The 12,079-nt window shown below is 33.5% G+C and overlaps 2 protein-coding genes across 5 annotated transcripts in view; both read left to right on the top strand.

The window, feature by feature from the left end:
- Positions 1 to 3,358, top strand: part of sash1b (SAM and SH3 domain containing 1b) — a 125,617-nt gene extending 122,259 nt beyond the window's left edge. For all 4 annotated transcript variants that reach the window (XM_073827117.1, XM_073827119.1, XM_073827118.1 and 1 more), the window contains 3 exons: positions 124 to 893; positions 2,377 to 2,508; positions 2,602 to 3,358. In XM_073827117.1, coding sequence (XP_073683218.1) covers positions 124 to 893; positions 2,377 to 2,508; positions 2,602 to 2,643 — 944 coding nt within the window. In that variant the 3' untranslated portion in view covers positions 2,644 to 3,358. The remainder of the gene's footprint in view (positions 1 to 123; positions 894 to 2,376; positions 2,509 to 2,601) is intronic.
- A 1,550-nt stretch (positions 3,359 to 4,908) lies between these two features.
- Positions 4,909 to 11,833, top strand: LOC141296264 (uronyl 2-sulfotransferase). The gene is made up of 7 exons (XM_073827530.1): positions 4,909 to 5,162; positions 6,410 to 6,447; positions 6,561 to 6,716; positions 6,872 to 6,951; positions 8,601 to 8,754; positions 11,416 to 11,513; positions 11,650 to 11,833. Exons 1-7 carry the CDS (start codon positions 4,943 to 4,945, stop codon positions 11,831 to 11,833), a joined length of 930 nt encoding a protein of 309 aa, XP_073683631.1. The 5' UTR covers positions 4,909 to 4,942.
- Positions 11,834 to 12,079: the final 246 nt, after the last annotated feature.

Below are 12,079 nucleotides of genomic sequence, written 5' to 3'. Positions count from 1 at the left end.
TCTGACACCAAACTTTTGAACGGTAGTGTATGGTTTAAAAAAAACAACCTGTTGTTTCGTTCCAAACTCATAAAAGTCATATTTTTGCTGAATCACATCTTTTTTACATGAATCTTCTTGTAGGCAAAGGCAAAAAGACGTCTCATTTAAGCAGGTCCTCATCAGGCTTTGAGTCCAGCCATCTCTCCTCCCCTGAGTTTCCCATCCCACCCCTCTGCTATTCCAGCAGGTTAAACCCACAAACCAGACAGGACGGTCAGCTTCCACTGCAGATTGACTCCGAGAGTGTTCATCTGAGAAGAAACCACTGCCTGTTCAGAAGAAGATTCCTGAGTCGCAGTTGTGGCGCATTGGATCAACCGTCGACTCAAACAGAGCTTAGGAAACTTTACTTCTCAGCAGAGGAACTTCATCTGCACCAAAGTCCTGAAAAAAAGCAGCAGTCCTTAGAGAACATCAGGGCTGCTCCTGAAATAGTGTCTGACAGTATTGAGGAGAGTCCGAGTGAAGGTCAAGAAAATCTTCTCACATGTGACGAGTCAGAAGAGATTGGAAACGCAACTCAGCCATGTTTAAGCGTTTCAGTGGAGTATGATGAGGTGGCTGTGGATGATTGTATTCCAAGCGCACAGCGCATGAAGCCTCCAGTTCCTCCAAAACCTCTTCCACAGCCATTATTGAAGATCAAGGACACTGGTGTCGAGAGAAAGGAGGTTTCTGCCAGCACAAACAAGTCAAACAGCGGCCCGGAGGTTCCCAGGATCTCCAAGTCACTCATTTACAGACCTGCAAAGAAAGTTCATTCGGGGAAAACTGCCAACCTGGAGACTGTTGTAGAGGAAAAGTTGTGTTCTGATGGCATCAACCTCACAGAAGAGCCATACTCTGACAAGGTATGTTTTTTTCTGACTTATTCATGTTATATATTAAAGATGTTGTTTGCAGGTATTTAGACTGAAAAATTTTATGTTTTTATTGCTTCATCAAAATGATACAACTTGTGACCTTAGTGATCCTCCTTATATGAACATACAAAAATTGTGGACATTGATCACAAAAGGCTGAATGGTCTTAACAAATAGACACAATTGTGATCTTCACAGTCAAAAATGACCAATGTAAGAAATGAATGGGAAAAATTTGGGAAGAAAAGAATCTGCAAATCATTCATGACAAAGTAGCATTTGTTTCTGTCTAAATATGTGCAAAACCTAATAAAAATAAGTAATTATGAATAATAAAAAAATATATATATATATATTAAATATATGAAAAAATAGTATGTTTTTAATAGAATACATTGTGGATATTGTGTAGTACCACGAAAGTCCCTTAAAACACAAAATATTAAAGAATAAATATTATTGAAACAAAATATAATACATAATATGTGACCCTGGACCACAAAACCAGTCATAAGGTTAAATTTTACAAAACTGAGATGTATACATAATATGAAAGCTCAATAAATAAGCTTTTTATTGATATATGGTTTGTTAGGACAATATTTGGCCGAGATACATCTATTTGAAAATCTGGAATCTGAGGGTGCAAAAAAATCTAAATACTGAGAAAATCACCTTTAAAGTTCTCCAAATTAAGTTCTTAACAATGCATATTACTAATCAAAAATTACATTTTGATATATTTATAGTAGGAATTTTACAAAAAATCTTCATGGAACATGATCTTTACTTAATTTCCTAATGATTTTTGGCATAAAAGAAAAATCAATAATTTTGACCCATGCAATGTATTTTTGGCTATTGCTACAAATATACCCCAGCGACTTAAGACTGGTTTTGTGCTCCAGGGTCACATATAATATAATATAATATAATATAATATTTAATTAATATTTAATTTCATTAAAAAAACGATTTGTCTGCAAAAAAGACCACCACTGCATTAGTTAGAATTAGAATAAATATTTTTTTAATTATGATTATAATTTGTATTATTTTATATAGAAATCGTATTAATATAGACATCCCCTCAAAATATAAAATTATGCTTAAAAATTATGCTCATTGTCTACAAAAATGTTTCTATTTATGATTATTTATATTATTTTATATAGAAATAAATGGTAAATACCATGAGATTATTAAATGATTTTTTTAATTAAAAATAAATTTTAAAAATCAAGTATAAATATGAGTAAAACAAAATATAGTGCAATCCTTTTATTTAAAATAAAACGTTATACGCTATTGATTTCACAAGAGGGTTAAGTAAGATTGCAAAAATATCACAACAAACTAAAAACACTCCTTATAGCAACTAGTTTTGCATGGATGAAAAATGACTCTTGATGAATGATTTTCTTCAGAAGTTGTAAAAATCGAGTTAATATTCTTCATTTGTGTTTTTCAGCATGGCCGTTATGGAGTGCCGTTCTCTCTGGTCCAGAGATATTCTGAAGATCTAGACAAACCTTTGGGTGACATTGCCATTGTGATCGATCAGACGAGAGTCCAACAGCTTCTAAAGCAGCATCGTATAGCGGTGAGACTATCTGCTGATGACTTACAGTGTGATGAATGTCAGTTTGATGTTCTGGACAAATGTGTGACTTTGGCTTTATTTTATATCTCACAGATCCCACTGAGAGGATTGTCAGAGATATGCGTGATTCCTTGAGTACATCGTAATGGATTTCAGAATTGGGAGAGCAGCTCTCGAGAACGACAGATCAAATCCAACTTGAAAAACACTGGTGAACTGATTCCTAAGGTTTAAAGATCATGGATCAAAACTGACAAGGGCTGGAATGATCAAACAGCCGCACTGCTTCACTGACTCTCCTTAGAGGAATTTGACGAGCTTTTGATTCAGCTGAATCCAGATTATTCTGTTATTTTAGGGTTTAGAAACTGAAATAGTTTGACTTTCATATGTGGCTGTGTTTTGAATGAAGTCACTGAGGAGTGATTTGTTTTGAATCGACATTTAATTAGAATCTGTAATGATGCAAATGCAACTGTTTAGGAGTTTGTGCCAACCATAAATGTTGCTTTTGAAAATGTACATATAATAGTGACTCTGAGTGTAAACCTAACCCAAGTTTTGGAATATTGGATAGATCATCATCATCATTTTCTTTTTCTCAAAAGAAGCAGTTTTTTTATTATTATTTTTTATTATTATTTTTCGTTTTCTGTATTCCCCATTGTCTTATATTTTTAGTAATGTTCAAACTGATTTCAAAACATATTTATTTCTTGCTGTAATATAGGATTTATTTTCTACATTTATCATACTTATTTTAATCTATAACATTCTGTTATGAGACAAAGAAGGGTTCTGTTATTTTATGGACTAATGCAAGTTGGTATGAATGAACTGTGAAAGGTTGTAAATGGATTTTCAAAGACAATGTGTTTTAAAAAAACTAATAAAGTCAAAAATCTCTAATTTGTTTATTTTCATAACAGTATATTTAACTGCATACATTTGTAAGAATTGGTATATATAATTTGCAAACGCTGAAAAATGACAAAAGTTTTTCTCCAGTTTTTTTTCTCTTCTGCTTACCAAGCCTGCATTTATTTGATCTAAAGTACAGCAAAAACAGTATAATTTAAAAATATTTTGACTATTTAAAATAACTGTTTTCTGTTTGAATATATTTCAACATGTAATTTATTCTTGTGATCAAAGCTAAATTTTCAGCATCATTACTCAGTGTCACGTCATATTCATCTACAGTGTCACATGATCCTTCAGAAATCATTCTAATGTGCTGATTTGCTGCTCAAAAAACATTTATTATTATTATTATCAATATTTAAAACAGCTGAGTACATTTGATCAGGATTATTTGATGAATTAAAGGATAAAAAGATCAGCATTTATCTGAAATAAAAAGCTTTTGTAACATTTATACTGTACACTATACCGTTCAAAAGCTTGAAATTATACAAATTAATACTTTTATTTAGCAAGGATGCTTTTTTGATCAAAAGTGATGATAAAGCCATTTAAAATGTCACAGAATATTTCTATTTCAGAGATGAAACTTCTATTCATCAAAGAAACATGAATTTATAATATTAGAATGATTTCTGAAGGATCGTGTGACTTGAGTAGGTAATAATGATTCAGCTTTGAAATCACAGAAACAAATGACATTTTAAAATATATTCAAATAGGAAACTATTTTTACTATTTTTTTTTTTACTGTTTTCCAAATAAATGCAGGCTTGTGAGCAGAAGACACTACTTAAAAAAAAAACATAAAAACTTAATTACAGTTACATTACAGTTCAAAAACTTTTGACTGGTAGTGTAGTATGTTTAAATTATAATATGTGCTGTAGTATCTCCCTTAATTCGCAACATGGAATTAATTAGGCTACTATTTTTGTGAATGTGCCAGACTTACTTCCCAGTTAGAAGAAAAAGTGCAGTAAACAGTAAAACTATTTGCAATACAAACCAGTATGTTTACGATCACGATAATTCGTTATAATAATTAGTTGTTAAAATATAATAATAAAAACAGTTCTGTACAACTAAATAACGAAACGAATGACACCGGAAGTCGCGAACATTTAAGTTAGAAAATAGCGCCACTTCACTTGTGCGTTACCTTAAAAATTAGGTTGTAAACACCTTGGTGGAAAGGGAATGTTCAGCGACGTCTAATTTGTCTCTTTAACGTTTTTAACCACTGAAAGTTTTTAAATGTTATTCAAACACGTGTATAAGTATGCTATGTGCAAAAAAAAAAAAAAAGAGACAGAAAGAGAGAGAGAGAACCAAATCTAAACTGGACGAGTAACGCACCCGAACCTCCCAGCACACCTGCAAGTTTGGAGATATGAACACATGGAGACATGGTGCTGTTCCGTTCCTCTGAGACCAGCATGACATCGGTGGTGTTTTGTTTACACAATACAGATGGTTTATCATCTCTCTGGATTCCCGTCATGACAATATGATGACTTTCAGAAATCCTCCCTCTCATAAACACTTGAGCGGCTATATGCGCGTAAGGAGCCGCAAGGGAAACTGGCTTGCGGTGGTTTTGCTCCGAATATCGCGCCGGGATTTGTTCTTCTGCCTGACCGCTCTCCTCATATTCTGCTTGGGCTCTGTGTTATATCAGTTAAACGGAGGAGCACCAAAAATCCTGCTGGATGTAGGTTATTATCTCGGTAAGAACTCAAACATAGGCTACTGTATGCGTTTATCAGGAGTCATGGGGTGAGTTGTTACAAGGGAACCTGCTGCCTGATGTGACATTATGAAGTATGTCCTGAGTTAATACATTTAGTTAATATTTTAGTGTATATCAATGTGTTTTTCTTAACTTTTTAAAGTTTTTTACGGTTTTGAACTACTATGTGCTTCAACAAAATCACTGCTAGAGAACACTTGCATAGATTTTTTGTCTTGTTTCCTGCCATAATATCTAAATGTTCAGGACAAAAACAAGTCAAAAATAACTGCGTTTTTGCTTGAAACAAGCAAAATAATCTGCCAATGGGGTAAGAAAAATAATCTTGTTTTCTGTTTAAAATAAGATTATTTCTGTCTACACCATTGACTATTTTGCTTGTTCTAAGCAAAAACTCACTTAATTTTGACTTGTTTTTCTCTGAAAACAAGAAAATATTTTTTCTTTGTCTAGAAAATCCTCCTTGATTTAAGAATTTTTTGATATTTTGGCTGGAAACAAGACTAAAAATCTAAGTAAGAAAAGCTTTTTTTATGTGTTACTTAAACACTTTCAGTGCATTGAAAGGGTCTTTCAAAAGTATTGAATAAAAGTATTTAGGCTCAGTCTAAACTGATCATTTGTTACAGAAATATGAACGTATAAGTTTCCTGACATGTCTTAACTAATTGAATGTACCTTAACGGTTCATTAAAGTTATGAAGTGTTCGCAAAGCCTGTTCCTGTAGTTCTGTTCTCATGTCAATGGCGTCAGTCAAGGTTCATAAAGAGCGGACTGTCAAAAGTTTCCTGTCTCCACTATGAGTCCATACGACCCCAGTGTTGTTTTTGGCTTTCAGAGCAGCTCATGAGACCCACCGGTGAATTCCACACAAGTCCATGTAAATGTAAACTCATGATATGAGGCCTTTCATTGTCCTACAATGACAGCAGTCACCAAAACTGATAGAGGAGTGGAAGAACCTGTGGATTTCCAAAGCATTGGATCTTAAAATGCTCCTATAAAGATGTCAATCTTACATTTTAATACTCAAGCTTTGAAGTCTACAAATATTATACAGATTAAACTTATTTTTGTGGATGGAACTTGGCATTTCATCTCAAGAACTATAAGGGTTATATCACACAGTAATGTGTACTTGTGAAATTAAATATACACAATTATATGTACAGTAGATATCGGGTGCACTTCTATTCATTTAAATTTTATTTTAAACTTTTTAGGGAGATTTGCTGGTGGCCATGGATCTTTAGCACCCAGAGTAAGAGCATTGCATGTCATACTAAGATTTCTGAGTGATTGAATCTCATTTGATTATCATTGATGCATATGCATGTTTATGCTATTATTATGAAAGATTTTTCTCTGTTGCAGGCTCTACCTTTCCCAAGTCAGGTTGTGTATAACAGGGTGGGCAAGTGTGGTAGTCGCACTATAGTTTTGTTGCTGCGCATGTTGGCAGACAGACATCAGTTCACCCTCATCTCCTCTGACATTCACAACAAGACCAGACTCACCAAACGTGAACAGGTAATCGTTTTCAATTAAAAATGTACAAAATCTTATTGTGTATCATATTAGCTGTCACTGAATTGATTCATCATTATAATTCCAGTAGGTCTGTATTTCAGCCTTTAGCTGCCACTAAACCATCACTAGTAATTCATTTTAATTTTTCTTTGCAGGAAAATCTGGTTAGAAACATCAGCACGACTCCTCAGCCATTTCTTTATACCCGCCATGTGCATTTTCTGAATTTTAGCAGGTAAGTTAATGCATTATTTAGTGCGATCCTCCAGTTGATATTAAAAAATAAACTTTGATCTAATCAGAATGACTGTATCTTACTCATGGCTACTTATCAACTGAATAAAAACATATTGATTGAAATTAGTTTTTTGTAATTCTGTTTTGTAATTGAATGTTTGCTTCACCTACTGTAATGCTCATTCTTGCTAACAAGAATATGTTTTGCCAACATTCCCATTACTTCATGAAAAAATATTTCAAGATTTTCTCTAAACGTTTAAAACACCCTCTTTTTAAAATGTTTTTCTAGGTTATGTGAATGTTAAGAGAACATTGCATTTCAATCATTTTGTAAACATTATGAGAATATTACTTTTGAATGTTCTCTAACATTCTGAAAAATGTAACATTTGAAAAAGTTGTCAAGATGTAAAAATTTTAAAACATTAAAGACATTTCAGAAAAGACGTTCCATGAGCAATGTATAAATACACTACTATTCAAAAGATTTTTCAAAAGATTATTGTCTCTTCTGCTCACCAAGCCTGCATTTATTTGATCCAAAGTACAGCAAAAACAGTATTTTTTTTTACTTTTTAAAATAACTGTTTTCTATTTGAATGTTTTCAAATGTAATTTATTCTTAATTTCAAAGCTGAATTTTTGGCATCATTACTCGTCACACGATCCTTCACAGATCATTGTAGTATTATGATTTGTTGCTCAAAAGCATTTATTATTATTGTAGAAAACAGCTAAGTAGAATAATTTTTATTCATGTTTCTTTGATGAATCAAAGCATTTATCTGAAATAGAAATCTTTTGTAATATTATAAATGTCTTTATCATTTTTAATCAATTTGAAGCATCCTTGCTAAATAAAAGTATTAATTTCTATAATTTATTTCCCAAAAACAAAAAATTATACTGACTCCAAACTTTTGAATTGTGTGGTACATAATGTTACAAAAGCTATTTATTTTAGATAAATGCTGATCTTTGGATCTCTCTATTCATCTAAGAATCCTGGAAAAATGTATTCAACTGTTTTAAATATTAATAATAAAGAAAAGAGACACTGACACTGAAGACTGGAGTAATGATGCTGAAAATGTAGCTTTGATCACAGGAATAAATTACATTTGAAAATGTATTCAAATAGAAAGCAGCTATTTTAAATAGTAAAAATATTTCACAATATTACTGCTTTTGCTATATTTTGATTCAAATAAATGCAGGCTTGGTGAGACGTCTTTAAAAAACTTCACTGACTGACTGGTAGTGTATTTTTTGTGCTGACATTTTGAGAACATCATGAAAGACCAGGTAACTGTGATTGACATTACTTGAAGAATGTTTGTTCAACCTTGCCAGTACATTCTGAGAACATTTCTAGTTAGGTTATATCGAGCAAAAATAATGGGAAAATGGCTTGTGAAATACTTGATTTCCACAGTTAACAGTAGTACCATTTTAGAGTTAATGGTGTTTATTTCTGAATATATGTGGAATATCGAAAACCAAACTAACCCTGCTGTTTACTTCCATCTTTGCCATGAACGATGGTCAATATTTGAAAACATCAGACTATTTTAGACAGCCGTGTAATAATCAGAGATAAAATAACATGTATTCTAATATGATTTGTCTCTCTACTGTAATCAGGTTCAAAACGGATGAGCCTGCGCACATCAACATTATCAGAGACCCCATCAACCGATTCCTGTCCAATTATTTCTTCCGGCGATTCGGCGATTGGAGGGGGGAAGAGAATCACGTTGTCCGAACCCCAGGGATGAAAGATGACGAGAGATACTTAGTAAGAGCTTTTAAAACAAATGTGTTTCTGAAGAAAGCAATTGTTGAAGCGAGCTTAAAGAAACACAGTACAGATTAATGAGAAGTGAGTGAATGAACACTGAATGGGCCGTTACGGCTCTGAGCTGCTGTCAGAAATGAAGTGTGGACTGCACCGTACACATGAATGCCTCCTTCACTGCTCAGCGGGCAGCGTCTATATTTAGTGTGAGACTGACTGTGCTGCTGTCATTAGTGTGACGTGTGGAAATGCTTTACAGGGTGTGTACATACAGTATGACGTCACCTGAGGGACAAACACAAGACGTTTACAGTTTCTCTAAAGATACAAGTGCAATTATATTCATGGGTATGCATGATTTCTGTTCAAATACTAATCATCTGTTCATTTTCCCTGGAATGTTGTGGTTTGGTTTGCTTAGCAGCAGGAAATAGCCAAGTGTGGAGACTGATATGAATGACCCCACAGTCACAGCATTTGTGTGTTCAGACCCCTCGTGGATGAATATATAAACACACCACTGTTCTCAGAGCTTCAGTCCAGTTCTTAAAGAAGTTCAAAAATGTACAAATCATTTACTCACCCCCTTGTCAAGATGTTAATGTGTCTCTTTCTTCAGTCATAATAAATGTTTTTTAAAGGAAAACATTTCAGGATTTCTCTTCATATAGTGGACTTCTATGGTGCCCCGAGTATGAACTTTCAAAATGCAGTTTTAAAGGGCTCTAAACAATCCCAGCTGAGGAAAAAGGGTCTTATCTAGCGAAACGATAGTTGTTGTTGTTTTTTTAATTAGTTTATATACTTTTTAACCTCAAATGCTCATCTTGTCTTGCTCTGCCTGAACTCAGTTTTTTCGGTTCAAGACAGGTCAGGGCTCTACAGTGTGACCATTTCACTCACTTTTGCGACTGAAAACTACCGCTTGCGACTATGTAAAAAATATTGACCCCATCAGCATATTTGTGTTTGCGCTCAGGGGAGCTTCAAAGGTTTCTACGTGTTTTTGCAATGTTGAGTAATGTATCACAGACATATCTCACAAATCTGTTCCTAAATAAGAGATTCGTTGTGCAGTGTAGAGAGCTTTGCTGATAAAAATGGAACTGAGATCGCGATGAACTAATCTGAGTGACAGCTTTTAATCATTTTTAAGGTTTGAGTTTGTAAATGAGATTTAATACAACTGTTAAATCAAGAAAAAGTTATCAAAAGACTTACATTGTCTGGCAATAACTCTATTGCCTGATTTTGCTCCATTTCGTCGTCAAAAATAGTCTGAAACAAGTCACAACTGAGACGCTGCGTATCTCCATTTTAACACAGTGTTGTTTCGTTTATGAATGAACATGCGTTTTTAAACAAATCTAGTGAAATGATCTATTTCCCATTCATAAAGACACACTTGCTTTATTCCCGAATGAATCAGCTGTTTAAACAAATCAAATGAATGATATGATTCAGTAATTAAATCAGTGTCTTGCTGCCACCTACTGGCAGATTTAGTTTCATTTTTAAAGTATCTCTTCGGTTATTTAAATCATTTAATATTTCTGTGTTGAAAATTTTATATTTAAAACATTAATCTCAACATCAATCAAAACAATTTGATGCCACATCTGAGCCTCATTAAACATGAAAATACACCACTTTTGTGTTCTTCTGTGCCACCTCTGTAGTACAAATTATTTTCAATGCTGATTTCATTTGATTTGTAACTTATTCATATTCTACTTGTTCTTATTCTGTTGTTTTAATAAGAAATAAAAGGTTATATACTTTTAATAAAGTTAGAAAAATGCCATTACAAAAGTAAACAAAATTCCCCTGTAAATCACTTTAATGAGTTAAATATCACCTTGTAATAGGAAGGCTAATTTTTTTTATCAGATTTTTTGATTATTGTTTAGAATGTGCTCCTGAAATTTTCACAAGTGCTCCTAAACAGAAAAGTAAGCGTAGAGCCCTGCAGGTATGTCAAAAAAACTCCCATCTTATTTTCTCCCTCAACTTAAAAAAATCATTGCAAAATCACCCTACATTGCTGGAGAAGTACAGACCCAGTGTTTGCAAAGTGAACATGCAAAGAAGATCAAACGTCCTTAACAAAACGGCTAAAACAATGATGTAGGGTGATTTTGAAGTTAAGGGAGAAAATGAGATGGGAGTTTTTCGACATTCCCTAACTGTCTTGATCTGGGAAAAAAAACAGAGTTTAGGCAGAGCTAGACGAGATGAGCATTTGAGGTAAAAAGTATATAATTTTTTTTTTTTTTTTTTTTTTTTTTTTAAACAACCGTTTATTTTGCTAGATAAGACCCTTCTTCCTTGATTGGGATCATTTAGAGCCCTTTAAAACTGCATTTTGGAAGTTCAAACTTGGGGCACCATAGAAGTCCACTATATGGAGAAAAATCCTGAAATGTTTCCTTCAAAAAAACATTCCTTTCTTTACGACTGAAGAAAGAGAAACATGAACAACTTGGATGACAAGGCGGTGAGTACATTATCTGTAGATGTTTGTTCTGGAAGTGACTTTTCCTTTAACTGCACTAGCATAACTAACTGTGAAGTTATTGTTGGCTCTGACAAATTACTTTTGTTCCTCTATGAAAAAGAACATTGCTGTAAATGTTTCCAATATGTTCTTCTTGACCAAAGGACATCAACACATGCATCTTGGAAGGTTACCCAGAATGCTCCAACCCCCGGCTCTTCTACATTATCCCGTATTTCTGTGGGCAGCATCCACAATGCAGGTGACCTTTATACTTGTACAAAAGATTCATAAATGTTTTAAAGCTGCATGAAGCAGTTGAATATGTCCATCACTTTTAATAGATGGCCAAGAGTGATCTAGTGTCATTTGTGGTGCAATCATCTGTCATGAACTAGAGAGCCGGGTTTGTGGGCGCTGGAGACGGCCAAGCAGAACGTTCTGGATCATTATCTGCTGGTAGGAGTGTTGGAGGAACTTGAGGATGTGCTGCTTTTGCTGGAGAGACTTCTTCCACACTTCTTTTCTGACGTCTTGAATATCTACAAAAGTCCAGGTGAGACTTTTCCTGCACCTTTATAGAAATTGTTTAACAGGGAAATTTTGCATAACTTTGTACATTTCAGATGCTTTGACTAGTCACCTTTTTTTCACCTTTTTCCACTGTTAATACATTTTTTTAATGCAGTGTCAGAAATATCAATTAACTTTATAAAATCTAAAAATAATTTTTTTAGATAAGTCAGTTTAAGAAATCAAGTCAAATATTATGTCAAATTACCTAAAATACAAAATTAATTTACATAATCTAAATATAATTTATATACC

The sequence above is a fragment of the Garra rufa genome, chromosome 21 (genome assembly GCF_049309525.1).
Source record: "Garra rufa chromosome 21, GarRuf1.0, whole genome shotgun sequence".
In the NCBI taxonomy this organism is placed as follows: Eukaryota; Metazoa; Chordata; class Actinopteri; order Cypriniformes; family Cyprinidae; genus Garra; species Garra rufa.
Note: the sequence above shows the minus strand (reverse complement) of the source record. Positions and strands in the feature narration are given on the sequence as shown.

Coding starts and splice junctions, on each gene's coding strand:
- LOC141296264 (XM_073827530.1), top strand. CDS start 4,943: ATGATGACTTTCAGAAATCCTCCCTCTCATAAACACTTGAGCGGCTAT. Junction 6,448..6,560: donor ATGGATCTTTAGCACCCAGA/GTAAGAGCATTG, acceptor TCTCTGTTGCAG/GCTCTACCTTTCCCAAGTCA. Junction 6,952..8,600: donor CATTTTCTGAATTTTAGCAG/GTAAGTTAATGC, acceptor TACTGTAATCAG/GTTCAAAACGGATGAGCCTG.